Genomic DNA, 20003 nt, shown 5'->3' with positions numbered 1-20003 from the left:
GATGGGCGGAATGTTGGACACAAAAGAGACAGGGCACGTGCCATATCTCAAGGAGTATGCCTGGGGAGATGATGCCCTGTCACCCCAACCCTTCATGCTTTGCTAGGGTGCCCTTGATCTCCTTGCCTGGAGTAGGTTTCCCTGAACACGACTTCGTTGAATCAGTGGCCAACTTAGCACACTGAAGTCTCATTGTTCCATGGCTCTGGCACTCTCTTCTCCTTGTAGCTCACATGTACAAAGCTTTGAGATCATCTTAACCTCAGTGTGTGAATACGTGTGTGATAGGAAATACTAGAAGACTTGAGAGGTTAGCTGGCACAATTTCAGCATTTAAACTTCCCCTCCTGGTTGTTTTTGCACAATGCTAACAGTATGCATTCATTCAGGCTGTGATCTGTTGCTTCTTTAAGGCAGGGTGGTCTGAATTCAGTGAAGTGTGGTCTTTTTTAAAAAAAAACCTTAACCCCCCCCCCCGGTGTCCACCAACATGTTTCCGTTTTCTCAACCACAGTATAGCCTCGGAAACTAAAATGTAAGGCACGACTACTTCATAGACATAGTGAGGGCCACTACCAGCAATCCAGGGCTGTTTCCACACTGCTTACCTTTTTCCAGATAACAGCAAAATCTCACGTGAAATCGCACGAGAAGATGCTGTTATCTTGTCTTCTTGTGCAATAACAGCATGATTTCGCGCAATAACAGCGTCTTCTTGCGAGATTTCGCGTGAGATGTCGCTGTTTTCCGGAACAAGGTAAGCAGTGTGGAAACAGCCCAGGTTTAGGGGATGTGGAATGGTGCAGCATTACCCAGTCTCATCAGATCCTGAAAGACAAGAACTGCCAATACTTGGATGGGGACTGCCAGAGAAGACTACCAGATAGCTCACCTGGGCTATTCAAGTCAGGGCATTCAATCACAGTAAACCTCTAAATTCCAGTGCTAGGGGGGCCACGACTTTGAGTTTCTTCAGTTCCTTTGAATCCTTTTACCCCCTCCTCTTTATAAATAGTGTGTGAATGGTCACACTGATCAAACAATGCAAAAAAAAAACCCCTTTGATACAACCGTACTTAAGATGTTGAAAACATTTAATATGAGTTAGCAATGTGCCCAAAGAATCCATTTGCATGGGTAAAGCAATATACCAAAGGGACTTTGGTGCAACATATTTGCGAACTCATAAAGATTGTTTTAATCTTTATGAGTTCACAAACAAGATCATGAAAAGATAATAACTGTGTTTATATACTGCTCTTCTAGACAGATTAGTGCCTCACCCAGAGGGATGAACCAGTTAGTAAGAGGAGTGACTTGCCCAAGGCCACCTACTGAGCTCATGGCAGTAGTGGGATTCGAACCAGTAGAGTGCTGATTCACAGCCAAACCACTTAACCACTGTGCTACAGAACTTACTGTATTTATTCTGTGCATTTGATCCCACCCCAACACCAATGAGCAGCACAAGCATACAGAGGTCCCCCTCCCTCCATTTTATTCTCACAACAACCCTGTGAGTAGGTCAGGGCTGAGAGTGACTGGTTGCTCAGTAAGTTTCATAGCAACCTCTTGGCTCCTTGTCCGACATCCGCTATGCCACTGGCTCCTGAGCTGAATTATACCTCTGTTGAAAGGATACCACCGGCAGGGTCTTAACTGCTTATCTTTGAGCTCTGCTTGCCAGCATGTTTTGCATAATGATTCACGCCAGTTTTGATTTAACTTGCCTACGGAATCCAATTTGCAACTGCGTTGGAGTGTTATTCCTGACTTGGGTGCAAGGACATTCGGTGCCCGGAATTAGTCAAATTTCCTGATTCAGCATTGCTGGAGCTGAAATGTGTGCACAAAGTAACCTCTGTTCCAGCTCGGCTCAGTGTGTGATCAGAAGAAGGGGGGGTAGGTTGTATAAAACATTTATCAGTTTGTCATAGCATTTCTCAAGAATGGCTTGGGGCCAGAAGAAGGGGCTATAAATACTGGGCCCCTAGTAGTTGGAAAAGAAAGGAAGCTAGGAGTTCAACCCTGAGTTAGGAAGAATATGTGAGATCTGTTCCCATGATGTTTTGTGTTGCCTACCACACTGGCTTTAAATCCATAGGAAGTCCACAGAGCATTTCGGAATATCCTTTTCTAAACAGCCTCTGTGTGTGTTGGGTTCCTGATTCCCTCCTCCCCGAAACAGATGTGCATTATAGCAACAATAGCGCACGTGGGTTGATATTTTCTGTTTGGAATGTTGCTGCTTCGGCCACAAACCTCCATTCTTATTTTGCTTAGGATATTTAATTACTCATTTACTTTGTTTAGAATCCCGCCTTTCTCCCCAAATGAGGATCCAAAGCGGCTTACGGCATCATTCTCCTCTCTCCTTCATTTTATCCTCCAAACAACCCGACGAAGTAGGTTTGGCTGAGAGTGTATGACTGTTCCAAGGTCCCCCAGTAAGCTTCCACGGCAGAGGGGGTATTTGAACCTGGGTCTCCCAGATCCTAATTTGACGCTCCAACCGCTACACCACACTGGCTGCAAATACATGACACTGCAGATTCTGCAATTACATGAACACATGCAGGATTTGAGGAGAGGGGGAAGAGTTCGATCAACAAATTCACAGATGGATCTGGAAAACACACTCTTTAAAAAAAATCAGGTGGCTTATTCAGTACATTCAAGCTCAGTTTGAATTGTAGATGGGAATGTTCCTTTGGAACAAGCATCCTGAATTGCTCTGATGCTCCACTCCGCCTCCCCCACCTTGTCTGTGCAAGAATTTAGGCATCCCGCCATCTATTACCATCCCCCTCTCCACTAGAAAGTCAATCAGATAGAATCAGATGCAAGAAATCAGATGTGTACAGGTGGAATGGCAACAGTGGTGTCAGAACTTGAACCTTGCTGCTCACCATAGAATCCCTAGCCCCTAGTTCAGAGTGACTCTGCGCTTGCATGTGTGATGGGAATAGACCCCACCCTCTGAACATAAGAAACCGGTTGGATCAGAGCAGTGGTCCATGTAGTCCAGCATCCTGTTTCATTCAGTAGCTGATCAGTTGTCCTAGCGGGCTCTAAAATACAAGGTGCAGAGGCTGAGACCTTCCTCTGATGTTTCCTTCAAGAACTAGATTGACTGCCTCTGAAGGCTGAGTTTCCCTTAAGTCACTATGGCTAGCTGTCATTTCTCACTCCCAATAATGTCTCCCGGGTCTATGAATCCACAGTAACATGTTTATTTATTTATGTCATTTATAGTCCACCTTTCTCATTGAGACTCAAGGTGGATTACATAGTGTGAGATTAGTACAGTCAGTATCAAGGACATTTCCAAACAGTGTCAAGGACATTTCCATAAACAATGGCATAGGATTTTACAAAGGTGTATCATTAGCAAGGCTCCAATACAGAGTTGAAGAATTGTGAAACGGAACATAATCAGTTCTAGGACTGACATTTGATAACATGAAGCACAGGTAGTATATAGGAGTATATATTCAAAGCAACAGATAATATGCAAGGCAACATAATGGTGAAGTCTATGGTTCCTAATTCATTAGCGAAGCATCTGAGACCCCCTCCTTATAATACTTCCCTCCTAACTGAGTAAAAAGCCTTTTTGAATAATTCAATATTTGTAATATGTGCAGCAAGAGCCCCGTGGCACAGAGTGGTAAGGGGCAGTACTGCAGCTCAAGCTCTGCCTGCAACCTGAGTCCAATCCTGGGGGAAGCCAGGTTCAGATAGCTGGCTCAAGGTTGACTCAGCCTTCCATCCTTCCAAGGTCGGTAAAATGAGTACCCAGTTTCCTGGGGGTAAAGTGTAGATGACTGGGGAAGGCAATGGCAAACCACCCTGTAAAAAGTTTGCCAAGAAAAGGTTGTGATGTGACTTCCCCCCATGGGTCAGTAATGACTCGATGCTTGCACAGGGGACTACCTTTACCTTTAACATGTGCAGTGGGTCAGGAATTCTAGACATGGTGAAAGCTGTTGTCAAGAGCCATGGGAGTCAAGCTCGGAGCTCTAGAAATGAGGCACCACCCAGCAGCTGAGAGTCTCTCTACAAGAGATGCCTGGCTACATCTTCGTCAAGTGTAGGAAGATGCAATGATAGCTGGGAAGCATCGTTTTAAAAGATAGATCTCTTCTCAGATGGTTTGTAAATTTCATCTTTGCCTCCCCAAAGGCTCTGTCAATTTCACCTCTCCAATCTAAAACTCTGTGGGATCGCAACCAGAGGGCGGCAAGGAATGGAAATGGGTTGGAGCTGTCTTCCAGAGCCGAGCTTGGACCTGGAGAGTTTATAATGGGCTGAAGTTTCCCTTCTGGCATTTCACAGCCTTCACCCTGCCACTGGCTCTGTCTTTTTAAACTACCCTTCCTGGCTACCATTGCATCTCCCGGCACATATTCTTCAAGTGTCAGATATCTTTTGTAGAGACTCTGACTCTAGGAGAGAACACCAAGTCCTTCAAGCCAGCAGACGGAAGTCTTTTGGTAAACCCCTGTTAGAATTGTGTGACAAGAGGAACCAAACACCTGATTTATACCAATATCGAGAAATGTCATTGTTTTTACTATTTCCATGTAGGAACCATGGGTGAAAGTCACTGGTTTACTCAAGGCTGCTGAGTGAGGCCAAGTGTTGCTGCAACCCCTGTTCCCTCTGCCAGCTTTTTAAGTGAATCCGTCTGAATATGTATGAGTGCGAGCAAGCCAACATAGATAGACACGGGCATTAGGAAAGAGTGCTTTGGGGCCAAGGAGCAGAAAGGGGGTGCATTAGCATAGTCGGATTAGCAGAATCAAAGGATTTCACTTCCCTTGCTAAGCTTTGCTATAGATTTTCTCAATGGCCCTTAGCAACACTTTTTGTTTTGTTTTATTTGTTCCGGGAGATTTTTTTGTTTGTTTGGGAAATATTGCAAGAGAATCACATTCTTTGAAAACCCAAATGCATGACCAATGTTCTGTCTATATTGTTACATGTTACCACTTTCCCAACTAGCAAGACATTGCCGGGGCAGTTCTTCCTGAGTTTAGTTTCTGCTGGAGGAGAGAATTAGGGTGTCCGTGCAATATTTGTTTAGTTAATACACCTGGGCGGAGACCAAGATGCCCGACTCTCAGGCAGAAGATTTACTGCCTCCTATTAGATGAACAGGGAACCTTTATCCCACTGAACTCCACTTGCAGCCAGCTGGAAGCTCTCTTAAAAATTGCCAATTATTCTTACTTTACACTCTTACTATTTCTTTTCGGCTTGGAACAGGACATGTCACCTTTTATGACTTGTGATAGGAATGCCAAAAGTTTTACAGATGTGCCACTTTTCAGTTTATTTATTCATTTGATAAGCTTTTTAGTCCATTCTCCCTGCAAGTGGGCTCAGAGCAGAGCACGACTCAGTAATATACACAACTAAATAAAACAATGGTAGCAATTACATTATGTTAAAAACAGCACTAACAATAACAACAACATTTGGTTTATATACTACCCTTCAGGATGACTTAACACTCACTCAGAGCGGTTTACAAAGTATGCCATTATTATCCCCGCAACAAAACACCCTGCGAGGTGGGTGGGGCCGAGAGAGCAAATACAGGAAAGCAAGGCAGGATTTCTTCCGCCCACACCCTAAACTACCAACTTCAAAGCAGCAAGAGCTCCCATATAGACACGCCCAGAGCTTTTTTTCGGGGAAAAGAGGTGGTGGAACTCAGTGGGTTGCCCTTGGAGAAAATGGTCCCATAGCTGGTGGCTCCGCCCCCTGATCTCCAGACAATCTCAACTCCCCTCTGTCTGGAGATCAGGGGGCGGGGCCACCAGCCATGTGACCATTTTCAAGAGGTTCCGGAACTCCGTTCCCCCACGTTCCCCCTGAAAAAAAGCCTGGACACGCCTTTTTAAAAGTTGAAGTTAAAAGCTTGCTTGGGTAAAAAAATGGATCCTTGAAGCTGCACTGGCATAGATATGAAAACACACAATAGAGATTGGTAAGTAGTGTGCACCTCTTATTCAGTTTCCTGTGTGGAGCTGGCTTTGCTTAGCTAATGGACAAGTGTCATCTTGAAGCACAAAGAGCGCCTCCTGTTCTTCCAAAGCCCAGAGCCACTTTTTCCTATTTTCTTAAAATAAGGAACTCAAGACCCCCAGCAGTGCTCCTCCAGCTGCCTGTGCAACAGTGGTCATCACTGACACACGGGCAAAACCAGCTGACTGCAGTGTGGCAACAAGGTTTCCAGCAGCCACTCCTCTACCGTTAGCAATAGCAGATGCTGGCATCATACTTGCAGCTGTAGATCCAGCTCCAGTAAAACCCAGGACTCCAACAACTGCTGGGAGAGCAGCTGTGGCCACAGCCCCAGCTACAGCCCCAGCAGCAACAGTGACAATGTCAGCCATTGGGGGATTTTGACTTCTCTTCTTGTGCAGGGAGCGCTCATGCAAGTTCCAGGCAGGGTGGTGTTGCATCCTTGGAAAGTTAATTTTAGAACATAACATAAGTAGAGCCTGCTGGATCAGACCATTGGTCCATCGAGTGCAGCATCTTATTTCAGACCGTAGTCAACCAATTGCCCTGGAAGGCCAAATAAGCAGAGCGTAGGTACCCCTTCCCTAATGTTACCTTCTAGCAATGGTATTCAGAGGTATGCTACCTCTTATTTGGGGGTTGTGTTTAATCACTACAGCTAGGGGCCACCCATGGACCTCTCCTCCATGAATCTGCCTAGCCCCTTTTTATAGTCAACATTTATCCCCAACTGGTTTTTTTTTTAATGTGGCTGTTCTGACATCTAGTTATCATTCATTCATTCATTCATTCATTCATTCATTCATTCATTCATTCATTCATTCATTCATTCATTCATTCCCCACTTCTCTCCCTGAATGGGCACAGAGGTCTTACTGCAACACGAAATAAACTAGCCAACCAAATAATAAACTACATGTTGGGATGAACATGGATTCAGTCGCTTGCTCATCTAAAGCTGCAGGTTGAAAGCCATGGGGTGAGAGCACCTCTGATCAAAGCTGAGTTTTATATCTGGGACAGGAAGGGATAACAAATGCGCAGCAAAGATATAACACAACTGGCAAAGGCGCTCTTCCAAATCCCTACTAAAGTCCCCTACTATAAGGCCTGTTTTTACAACAATGCTGGAGTGGGGGAGCAGGTGTCCTGCTTTTCATGTAAACCTTAGTAACAGTAAAGTTTCTTTGATCCACTTTTCCATGGTAAACTATGTGTTATTTGTCCCTTTATCTATCGTCATTCTTATATAATTATTCTGATGGTTTGAACCTCTGAGTCAATGTAGCTGTTCCCTGATTCCAGGAAGATTGTTTCCTAATAGGGAAACCAGCCAGCCATTTTTTATCCAGTTTGGTGTAGTGGTGAAGAGCGTGGGACTCTAATCTGGAGAGCCGGGTTTGATTCCCCGCTCCTCCGCTTGAAGCCAGCTGGGTGACCTTGGGTCAGTCACAGCTCTCTGGAGCTCTCTCAGCCCCACCTACCTCACAGGGTGTTGTAGGGATAATAATGACATATTTTGTAAACCGCTCTGAGTAGGTGTTAAATCATCCTGAAGGGCGGTATATAAATCAAATGTTGTTGTTGTTGTTAACAAAGGAAGAGTCAGTCAGCATCTATGAAAAGATCCAAGTCTATATAGAGAGGGGAAGAGCAATAGTCTTTTTGCATATGAAGCATGGCTATCTGTGAGCTGCACAAGTTGGTAGGTTCATGGCCAAATGGAGGAGGGAGAGCTACAGTATATAAAACACACCTTATGACCAGGAGATATTAAAAAGCAGATATGATGTTATTCCGATTGATTTTGCTGTTGTATTTACACCTAAAGGTAAAGAGCAGGCCCACTGGAAATCAATCGGGCCCCCGCGCTCTATCTCCTCCCGCCCCCTCTGGAGTTCTGATGAATGAAACGCTTACATCATTTTTACGGTGTGTCTCTGATAAAGATGAGCGAGCCAAAAGATTAATAGGCTTTTACCTGACAACTTGCCCATCTTTGGCGTTGTAAAGTGTATCAGTTCTAAAGTTCAAGGTGCCCTCCAGACAGCGTTTTTGGGCAGAGAGCAAGAACCAGGTGGGAGGCAGGAAGCAGGCGACGAGCCAAGGAATGAGGGCTTGTGGCGTTGCCAGACCGCTTTGGACCAAAACAGCACGTCTGGCAAATTGATGCTGGACAGAAAAGAACACATGAAGCTCACAGCTTTGTCTCTGAGATGAAACTTGGACGGAAGATAAGAAATTATAACTCTCTAGGGGCATTAGCACCAGAGTGAGGCAGTGGTTGGAGAACAGAGCTGGTTCATCATCTCAAGCAGCCATTTGAGGGCCAAACTGGTGGAGGGAAGGACCTCTCCCCCTTGTGCCACTTTCAAATTCAGATCTGTGCAGCCTGCTTTGAAGCCTGAAGGGGTGATATAGGAGAAGCCCCCCGCCCATCATCCTGTCACTGTCGAGAGCAATCCTAAACAGGTCCATTGAGAAATAAAATCTAATGTTATTCAGCAGGACTTACTCATGAGAAAGAGGACTGCAGCTTGGGTTTGATTCAGCATATAGAGTTCAAAATGAAATCCTGCCCTCAAGTCAGAGTTGACTTATGGCAAACTCTAGTGGAGTTTTCATGGCAAGTGACTAAAAGAGGTGCTTTGCTATTGCCTGCCTCTGCAACCCTGGTCTTCGTTGGAGGTCTCCCATCTGATTACTAACCAAGGCCGACCCAGCTTAGCTTCTGAGATCTGATGAGATTAGGCTCCCCTGAGCTATCCAGGTCAGGGCAATATTCATTTAGATAGTCTAATAATCTGAGTATATAAAGCACCTTCATATGCCGTGAGGTTATTGTTGAATGTCAAAGCATGAGCAGCAAATCCAGAGACCAGGTAGTTTTCTAGGAATAAAGAGGTTGTATTCTCTTTACTGGGGTCAGCTTTGGGCAAGGCACAGTCTCTCAGTCTTCTCCTTTCATCTGTAAAATGGGCACAACATAGACTGTCATTACAGGGGTGGTGTAAAGACAAGCAAAGTGAAGGAGAGCTCCAAAGAAATGCTAAAATCAGCAGGACTTTAATGGCATGTCATAGGAGGATGTCACAGCAGAAAGGACTGGGCAAAGTGAGGTTTTCTGAAAGCAAGAGGATCAGGGAAGCGTCCTTTGTATCAGAAAGGAGGGACAAAGGCGAGCTATCAGCACTCTGCCTCCAGTGCAGTCAAAGATAGTGAGTGCAAGGTTGGCTCCCAGCCCACGTCTGCCAATAAAAATTAAGAAATTGATTTCCTTTTGTTTGCCTGACAGGATGAAGGCTCTTTTTATGAGATAGTAAATGCAATCCATCTGCAAGCATGGCTAGATTTTTAATTGTGTTTGTTGGCCTTTCACTTACTCTGTTTTATGAGTTGCAGTTTCTATCCTCTCCGGCTTAGAGCGTGCCCCCTGAGGAATAAACAAGTGTTAGATCTCAGAGGAGCCAAAGTCAGGGATTGAACTAGGACTGTCAGTGGGATTCCAGAAATTTTTTTTTATCGATTAGCTATTTAGTCACACTCCTCCGAGAAGCTTACAATGACCTAGGTTCTTTTCAGGGTTCTACCCGAATCAAGACACACTATGCACATTTCACATTAGATTTATAAATCTAACTAGTTAACTGAGCATGCGATTGCAGCAAGTAAAGGGTATACTAAGCGTCCCCAACCTTACTTGGATGCATTCTTTGAAATTTTGAGAAGAAGCAGCGGGTGCCACAAAAAACAAACAAAAACAAGGCTGCCGTGTCCAATCACAAAACACTGAGAGGTTCCAAGCCAAGCATCTTCTTAATGATGGAGACAGCCCATTGATTAAGAGCCCTGTGGCGCAGAGTGATAAGCGGCAGTACAGCAGCCCAGGCTCTGCTCACGACCTGAGTTCGATCCTGGCGGAAGCCGGGTTCAGAAAGCCGGCTAAAGGTTGACTCAGCCTTCCATCCTTCCGAGGTCGGAAAAATGAGTACCCCGTTTCCTGCGGGTAAAGTGTAGATGACTGGGGAAGGCAATGGCAAACCACCTTATAACAAAAAGTCTGCCAAGAAAACATTGTGATGTGACGTCCCCCCATGGGTCAGTAATGACTCGGTGCTTGCACAGGGGACTACCGTTACCTTTTAGCCCATTGATAAGAAATGCTAGGATTGCCTCTTTGCTTGGAGAGAAGAATGAAGTAGGCTCCTTGAAACACATTGGCAGGTGCCATGCACATGGGCACTATGCGGGGAACCACTAGTGCATACAGAATATTACCTTAGAAGTACCAGCTGAGCACTATGAGGTGGCTTGACGTTCATTGCAGTGGCAGAGAGCAAAAGTCCTTTGCATCTTCTTGGGGGTGACTAGCAGACCTCCCCTTTCCCAGTTGTGCTTGGCTTTTTCAGTGTGGTGTTGGAGACTGTTAGAAACAAGCTTGTTTTCTGGGGATGGTATCTCATAGAGTTTCTCCCGCCGTTAAGATGCTCTGAGCTGCCAGTGATCAGACAACCCATTTTTAAAGGGAAATGTTGCTAATGCTTTAGATGAGCAGGTCAAAAGCTCAGTTACATTAACTTCCTGCAAAAAACACTTCCCCATGTGAAGCAGCATCACCTGGTTCTAGGGTTGCCAGGTCCCCTTGTCCTCCCGGCGAGAGGTGGGGTCCCGGCACTTACCTCCTTCCTCTTTAGTCGCCTGTGTGCCTTGTGTGTGCACGCTCCCAACCCTGTGTGATGATGTCACTTCCCAGAAGTGATGTCATCGTGCGGGCCGTAGCCACCCCTGGGAGTGCTCCGCAGGGGTTTAGATTGGGCTGCATTCATCCCAAATCAGGCTGAATTCTTCCCGAATCAGCTTGGATCATGTCACTGTGGAGTGCAGCAGTGCTCCCATGCTTCGCAGCCTGATTGAGCCAGATTGGGGCCGTGGGAGCATGCCATGCCACCCGAGAGCACACCCCCAGGAGGTGTGTTCCTCCTCTGCCAGCAAGGTAAGTGGGGGCAGAGGGTGGGAGCAGGGGATCCCCTGCCCCCAGCGGGGGACTAGCAACCCTACCTGGTTCAGACAATTAACTGCAGTCAGTTGATAAATCTTCAGCCAGGTATATTGTTTCCTAATATTTCCTGTTTCACCTTCTTTCTGATGGTCTTGGCATGTTGCGTCATGCAACAATTTCTCAAATAGATCCTAGTCTAGTCATTACTTAGCATCTGCTTTACCCCAATTTCTCGGGCATTCACAGGACAGGAGACTCTAATAGATACTTTGCTTTTAAGCACAAATTACTTAACTTGTCTCTTGATTCCAGATGGTTTATGTGCAGGTTCTTCCAGTAAGTATCACTGTCTGTTGTAACAACAATCTAGCAAACTTTTTTTTTTGTCTCAGCCTCTAGGCCTAATTTACACTGGCAATCTTCCATGTCAGCAGTAACCTCTGAGCCTTTAATTCTATAGCAAAGTTCCTACTTGGTTCTGGGATGTGAGTTCTTGAACCACTAAATTGTATGGTTTTCTGGATAACATGTTTTTCTGTTAATAATCAGATAACTGATTACTTAACATCTCTGAAATAAGTTAGGAGATTGCCAAAGCCTCCACATAGAATCATAGATTCATAGGGTTGGAAGGGACTTCCAGAGTCATCTATCCCAACCCCCTGCACAATGCAGGAAATTCACAACTACCTCCCCCCACACCTCCATTCCCAGAAGGTGGCAAAACACCATCAGGATCCCTAGCCAAACTGGCCTGGGGAAAATTTCTTCCTGACCCCAAAGTGGCAATCGGCATTACCCTGGGCATGTAAGAAGGGGTCACATAGGGAGCACATAGGTGCTCATTGTTGCTTAAAAGATACTGATCTAAACTTACCTTTTTAATATGTGAAAGCTAGGTTCATGGGTTAACAAACAAAGCATATAGAGACACCTAAGCAGGAACTCTCAACTCAAACATCTCAAATTTATTTCCCCCCTTTTAACTATGTGCCTTTTAACAATTAGAGGCAGAGACAGGTGAATGGGGGGGGGGGCAGTTGCAGGAAATCAGTTTAATCATGTGAGAAAACACTGTAGCTGTGCAAAGAGACACACTCAGACTCATTCAGAGACATCTGAACAGCTCCCTGATTGCAACTAGAGATGGGCACGAACCAGAAAGAAACTGAATCATATGGAGTCCACGGTTCGTCAAATTTCACGAACCACAAACCATGAACTTTCACGAACCTGCCCCTGGTTCACAAACTGGTTCGTTTGGTTTGTGAAAACGTCACATCTAGGTCAGAAAATCATCACTTCCAGGTCAGCAGAAGGTCACTTCTGGGCCAGCAGAAGTTCACTTTCAGATCAGCAGAAGGTCTGCAGGAAGTCCGTCCCCTGTTGCCTAGGAAACTGATTGATTGGCACCAGGCTGTCTGCAGTGACAAACCAAAAAATGAACCAAATGAACCAGCCTAAAAGTTCATGGTGGTTCATCAGAAATGGGATCTGATGAACCATGGTTCGCGAACCATGAACCGACCTCGTTCGTGCTTAATTTTGGTTCGTATTTCAGTTTGTGCCCATCTCTAATTGCAACCAGTGAGCCAAACTGGCAGCATATTCCTCGGTCTGTCATAAACTAAAGTTTGAAAGCAGAACTAAGAAAGAGAGAGAATTTTTCTTATAATGTGTCATTCAACTCAGAGAAATAAAACGGCATATAATTCAGCCAGTGACTTCATGCATGATTTGCCCCCTTAGTTATCCATGGCTGTGATGTCTGTGCCAGATCTTTTCAAGACATGGTGAATAGTACTGCAATGGAAGGAGTGAATGATAAAGTGAGTTTCTTTTTAGTAGAGCAACAGGTAGCTGGTATAGAGGTGGGTAGACTCTGAGAATGTATGAGGGTGGCAAGTGGAAAGAGGGTAGGGAAAGAAGATTGTCAGGCAGCTCAAGGGGTATGCATATGTAGCAGGGGGCCTTCAGAAACATCCAGTCCCGAGAGGTCTCCAGCTGTGTGAATCACCTATATTCACAATTGGTAGGTGTCAAAAGTGGAGGCAGAGAACAACTCTGCCTGTCGGGATGTTTGACACCTCTACTGAATGGAAACACTCCAGCAAGGAGAAATAGACTGACCCAGGCACGTCTTTGGCTTGGACTTCCCAACAATTGTCTGCTTACTGTATGCATTCCTAATCTCTCTGTCTATAGAGGCATGCTGACAAAGAGAGCTGTGGTTGTCGAAAGCTTATGCTACAATAAAGTTGGTTAGTCTTAGTGATACTGGACTCTTTACTACTTTGCAACTATAGACTAAGACGGTTAACTCCGGTGGATCTATGTCTGCAGATAGATGCCCATAAGGGAACAGATGTAAAGGAAAATTAATGTTGGGGTGTATTTCTAGCTTTCAAGTTCTCTCTCCATGGAGGGAAGATTTTGAAGCCCAGGGCATGGAATTCACCATCCAGCACCAGAATTTCTATTTACTTATTTAGATAGTTATGTCCTGCTTTCCTCCCCATGGGAAACTCAAAGTGACTTATAATATCATTCTCCCCTCTTCCATTTTAGCCTTACAATGACAGCCCTTTGAGGTAGGTCAGGTTGAGACAGAGTAACAGATCCAAGTTCACTCAGTGATCTTTCATGGCAGAGTGGGGATTTCAAACTGGTCTTATAGAGCTTAGTTTAACTCTCTAACCACTACGCCATGCTCGCTCTCAGAAGAGACTGCTCTTCTGCATTACATTCACATACCTTGATATGTGGAAATGGTGTGTTGTCTTTTAATAGCTGTAAACCACTCTGAGAACCAACCTTGACTGAAAAGCTGGGTGTGAACATAATTACTGTGCAGTCTTTGGATTATGATCCCTCCTTGCAAAGTTATCTTCATGCCAGGGTAGCCCATTTTTCTCAATGGATTCCCACTGCTGCCTACCAAGCTGTCTTCACTTTCAGTGTTATCAGTGGTTTGTAAATAGAAGCAAAGATGTTCTAACTTTGCTTTTCTGTGATCAGTGGGAGAAACCACCCAGCTGTTAGGTTCTCGAATCCAGCTCTCTTGCGGCTTCTCTTGTGGACTCTCTCTGCCCTTACAGCTGAAGTTTAAAAGATCGATACCATATCGATCTTCTCAATAACATCATTGCTTAGTTATATATGCCGACGTAGCAAAATGGATGAGGAATTAAGAATTGCTCATGCCCTTGCCTGAAGGTTGAGCCGGCCAGAGGACTACAGCTAGACTGGGTTTAAAATTGGGCAGAAGAGCCTTTGCTCTTTTAAATACACAAATATATTTAATTATATGCAAAACATCCAAAATGCCTAGAATTAGAGGAGAGGGTGGGGACTAACAGATTCTTTTTTTCTTTAACGTCTGGCTTAGCTGCCTTGTCTAAGCCAATTGATCTATAGACATTTTTTTGAACATGCACATCTGCCTTGATAGCAAACCAGATCATTTGCCATCCAATGCAGTGTTGTCTAATTTGATTGGCAGCCACTGAAGAATGACAAAAATTGAACCTAGAACCTTTGGCATGCAGTATGGACCCTTTCTTTATCACATCATATCTGGTTTCTAGCTCTGACTTTTTGTGACTCACATTGAAAAAAGATTTGGGTCTTGGCGATGAAAAGAAGATGCTGTGTGGAGGGTTCTTGTATAAAGAGGCCTCCATTTCCTGTTTCCCTTCCTGTAGTTAGTTGTAGTCAACTTCAAACTGTGGAAAGGCCCATGCTCAGACAACCAACTAACCCTAGCAGTGCAATCCTAAGCAAGTTTACTCCAGGCTGAGCCTATTGCTTCCAATGGGCTTAGACTGGAATAACTCAGCATAGGGTTGCACTGTAAATCATAATTTCATTGTATGAACTGAACAATGAAATTATGAACTTCAGTTCATACAATGAAATAATGATTTACAGGGCAACCCAACTAGATGAGCCAGTGGACTCTCTCAGTATAGGAAGGCTTCATCGGTCCAGCATCTACCCTCCATAACACATGTTTATATTGGAAAAACAAAAGGCTTATCACTCACATATTAATGCACAGCAGGTCTTTTGCTAGTCTAAAACAAATGCTTGCTTCATCTTTTCATTTCCCCTTGGTTTATGGAGAAGCACAGAGGCATTAGAAGGATTATTGGCCAATATGAACACATGAAGCTGCCTTATACGGAATCAGAGCGGCCCATCAAGGTCAGGTATTGTCTGTTTTGGCAGGCAGCCGCTCTCCAGGGTTTCAGGTGAATGTCTTTCGCATCACCTACTGCCAAATCCTTTGAGCTGGAGATGCTGAGGATTGAACCTGGAGCTTTCTGCATGCCAAGCCGATGCTCTTCCACAGAGCCACAGCCCCTCCCCATATTGTGGCAGGGATCAACTCCTTATCATGCTTTAACATTGCTCCCCCCCCCCACTACTGTAAGCAACTGATCACGAAACTCAGAGCTTTTAAACTTGAACTTAACAATAAGGAAGGGGAGGCAGGCAAGAAAGAAGCCTCTTGCTTGTAAGTAAAACACCTGTCACACCTGCCAGGAGTCCTGCTAATTACACAACAACTTTATTATGTCCCACTTGGAAGAACAAACAATACTTGAAGTCTTGAAAAATGAGCAAGCTTCTATTTTTTTCCCCCTCTCCTCCTCTTTTTGACAATAGATTAATGCAGACGGAGCCAGCATTCTCCGGATGCTCTCGGAAAGCGCCGAGAGTCTCAAATGACTGGAAGACTCTCTTCTTTGTTGCTCGTGTTCCATAATAAAGTAATTGTGCAATTAGAAATAGATTAGCGACAGCCGAGAGATCCTTTTCTTCCCCCTCTCTCTCTCTCCTTGGCGCAGGTAAAAGACAGGCCTTTTGAATGTATTTGAAGTGTGAATGCAGCGGCTCTTCCTCATCTAGTGTTGACCTTCTGTTAGCCCCTGGCAGCTTTGACAAAACAGAAGAGAAACTTCTCTTGGCGTAGATTTTTCTTCTCTGTGTTGTATGAATAAATTGCAGCGCCTTGATTAAGGAGCCAACGAGTGTGTCTTTCCCCCCCCTCCCTCCTCCTCTGAGCTTGATGATGGATTATTCTTTTCCTGCAGCGCCTCGCCACTTGCCAGTCATCCCAATAGAAGCCTGGTTCAGAGGGCTGCAAACAGAACTTATTTATTTAGATGCTTGTATCCCACTTATCTCCCTGATGGGAACCCAAAGTGGATGACAAGATTCATCCTCCCCACCTCTGTTTCCTCTTCGCAAAAAACATCCCTGTGAGGTAGATTAAGCTGAGACAGAATGACTGGCCCAAAGTTTCATGGCAGAGTTGGGGTTTGAACCTGGGTCTCCCAGATCCCAGGACAGCACTCTAACAACTACACTACACTGTCTCTCTGGTTGGCTGAAGCAACCGTGGAAGTGTGAACTGGCACCTGTTGGCCCCAGACCAACAACAAGCTTTTGAATGTTTTCCCTCTTGTGTTCAGAGCTGACACACATGCAAAGGGTATACTCATCACCACTGCACCATGGAGACATACAGGGTAGAGTCAGATGGGTAGCCATATTGGTCAGCAATAGAGAGCCAGTTTGGTGTAGTGGTTAAGAGCGGCAGGACTCTAATCTGGAGAGCCAGGTGTGATTCCCCTCTCCTCAGCTTGAAGGCAGCTGGGTGACCTTGGATCAGTCACAGCTTCCCAGAGCTCTCTCAGCCCCACCCACCTCACAGGGTGATTGTTGTGCGGATAATAATAACACACTTTCTAAACCGCTCTGAGTGGGCATTAAGTTGTCCTGAAGGGTGGTATATAAATCGAATGTTATTATTATTAAAACAGCAAGATTTGAGTCTAATATAACACTTTAAAGTCTAACAAGATTTCCCAGAGTATAAGCTTTTGAAGCTTCCTTTGTCAGATGCTGGGCTAAGGTTCCTTAGAGAGTATTATTTAGTACATGTCCTGTCCTTTCTCCAAGGGTCCTCTCAAAATGGTGTTCACCGGTTGCTTTTCCTCCATTTTTTCCTCACAACAACCCTGTGTGGTGTGTCAGGCTGAGAGGGAGTGACTGCCCCATGGTTCCCAGTCCCGTTTGAACCTCTCAGTTCCCAGTCCAATTTTTAACCAGTACACCAAGCTGGCTGTTGACTTGATAGACATGAAGTGCTTCTAAGCATGTTCTTGCTTATATTGGTGTAGATTTTGTTCAGATGATCCAGATGATCAAAGGTAGGGCTTGAAGGCCATGATCCTGCACATCCAATCCATGCATTGGTTATATCCTGTTCCATTCAGTCTAGAGAGCTATGGACTCATCATTTCAGAAAACTAAGGGCTAGCCTAGATGTGATTGGGACAGACACATTTCTTCTTCACATGTCTGCTACATTTAAAACAGTGTGAGAATGGGAATTTTTTTTTTAAATAACAGACAGTCACCTGGGATGCTGAAAAATTCCCCTTGTGACTCCGCTGTGTCCTTGGGCATTCTTTTTCTAGTGATGAGCAACTGTTCTTTTGTTTCTTTTCATTTGTGTTGACATCAACTGTTTCCGTTCTCAGGTTTTAGTTATTGACTTGATGGGCTCGTTTGCAATGCGCCCACGGTGTACTTTTTTTGTAGGCAATTTAGATGTACAGCATATGCCGTTTCTGCATATACTTTGTTGACGTTAGTTGGTCCCTTCAGGAAAACCCAGTTATGGTAAGCAATATCAGGTTAAGGCTACTCAATCCTCCATGTACGTGGTGACTCTTGTGGAAGTGGAAGGAGGTCCCAACCCCACCAGAGGGTCCCAACCTTTTGGAACCTGTGAGCATATTTAGAGTAGGGGGTGAGAACCACATCAAAATGGCTGCCACAGGAGGCAACGCCAAACCCAAAATGGCTGCCAAAGAAGGCAGAGTTGAATGAAATGCCTCTCTCCTTGCACCTTCTAGAAAGAAGGAGAGCTTGAAGGGGAAATGGAACCACACACTAACTAAGAAAAGCCTAGGTGTTTACCATTCTTCCTGATCCTCTAGTAGAAAACTCATTTGAATGAGGGGAGCCAATAACAAACCTTGTCTTACTACACCCCTCGCCCACTTTCTGAAAAGCTCTGTGAGCGCCAAGGGAAGTATCGATGGGTGTTATGGTGCCCACAGGTACAATGATGGGGAACCCTGGGTTACACAATGGTGGACTTTTAATGACTTCTAAATTATGCTGTCACAATCCCTAGAACAATAATAACATATTTTGGGCTGAACTTGGACATAATCAAGAACAAGTCTTCTATGGACCACCTACCCATTAATTGGTTGGGCCCCTGGGTCCCTTTTGTAAACAAAAGCCAGTTGATGCAAACGTTTACAATTGGTTTCTTACAAGCACAGAGCATTAGAATATATGGTGAAGGCAATGTCTTTATTGGCTTTATGGTGATGTAACATTCTGGGTGGAAGGCCTAATGAACCACTACGATCTCTGCAGTCTCATCATTAGTGTTTGTTTGTTTGTTTCTAGGTCCTGTTGCTGTGATCAGTGGGGAAGAAGATTCTGCCAGCCCTCTTCATCACATCAACCATGGTATCACAGCACCTTCATCACTGGACGCTGGCCCAGACACGGTAGTAATTGGCATGACCCGTATCCCCGTCATCGAGAACCCACAGTACTTCCGGCAAGGCCACAACTGTCATAAGCCAGATACATGTAAGTGTCTGTACTATTTTCTTTCCTTATTTCTTCCAGGATAAGAATAGAGCAGGTAAGGAGAGAAGCAGAGGTAGGTAGGAAGGAGAAGTGAGTTGAGTTTTAAGGAAGTGGGGTTGTGCGGGAGGAAAGGGAGTCTTGTATGGTCCAGAAACCAGAAGTGAATCTCGTGTCCTATATAAAAAAAACACAACATACATATAGGCATTTCAGAATTGTTAGCTTCACCAGCCAGTCATCTCTTGCTGTAGTTTTGGCATTGATTTCCTCGAACCTGGAACAGGAGATCCCTGTGAGAGAGTACAAGGGGGTTGCCCTTTTTATTCAGGGTACAGTAAGAGAAGCCTGACTCGTCTTAAGATTCTACTTATTTGAAGCACATAGGCCATCATCTTAAAGAGTGACTACGCAAAAATCTCCGTAGATCAAGACCGCCGAGAGGTCTTAAGACCATATCAGCCAGTTGGTTTCCTTCACAATGCTTGTGCATAGAGACACAAGAAGCAGGAAATTGAACCATTCATGATAATGAACGAGTAATGAAAAATATATATCATACATATGGACAGAAGGATCAAACTCCATATTACATTAATGTTGATTAGAATGCAAATAGCCCAAAAGAATTGGTTCATAAAACCCAGCAAACGATGTGCAAGAACTTCTGCATGATATGCAACATTTCTGAAGACTCCACAAAAAGAACCGCAGTAGAACACCAAAGAGTTCCAGTAATTGGAGCGTCTTTTATAGAACAAGGCTCACATTTGTTCTTTAAGCTAATAACATTTTGATTGCTAATTTGGAAAAGTTAGGGGTTTTTTTGGAATGTGGCTCATCCAGAGCAATATATTTGATATTGGCATCATTTTTTTTTCTAAATAGGACAAATTTACTCTATTCAATTTGCAAAACAATAAACCTGTTGTTATTAAACCAGCTGACAGATACAGGATTGTTTTTCATCACAGTGTCATTAACCTGAGAGGTTCATTTCTTGTCCCTTGGTTCTTCTGTGCAGAAGGTAGCTCTATCCATGTCCTTAAACCTGAACATAGAACTCCTTCCAGTGAAGCAAATAACATCTTTGCTGAGCAATAAATCATCCTGTTGACTACGAGCCCTCATAATCCACATCAATTAAAAATATAATCATCTTGAGTGCATAGCGTTGGTCACTTCATGTCCTCAGCGTTTCAGATTGTCCAAAATGGCTCCAAACCAAACCATATGAAAGGTTACGGCATCTCTCCCCTCCCTTTCCCCACACTGTCTCATG

General features: G+C 44.5%; 1 protein-coding gene across 2 annotated transcripts in view; it reads left to right on the top strand.

Annotated features, from left to right (window-relative positions):
- NTRK3 (neurotrophic receptor tyrosine kinase 3) overlaps nt 1-20003 on the top strand; it is a 409536-nt gene that overhangs the window by 251083 nt on the left and 138450 nt on the right. For both annotated transcript variants that reach the window (XM_055002827.1, XM_055002826.1), the window contains one exon: nt 18536-18724. In XM_055002827.1, coding sequence (XP_054858802.1) covers nt 18536-18724 — 189 coding nt within the window. The remainder of the gene's footprint in view (nt 1-18535; nt 18725-20003) is intronic.

Source organism: Eublepharis macularius, chromosome 18, assembly GCF_028583425.1.
Source record: "Eublepharis macularius isolate TG4126 chromosome 18, MPM_Emac_v1.0, whole genome shotgun sequence".
In the NCBI taxonomy this organism is placed as follows: domain Eukaryota; kingdom Metazoa; phylum Chordata; class Lepidosauria; order Squamata; family Eublepharidae; genus Eublepharis; species Eublepharis macularius.
This window is presented reverse-complemented; position numbering and strand designations above follow the sequence as displayed.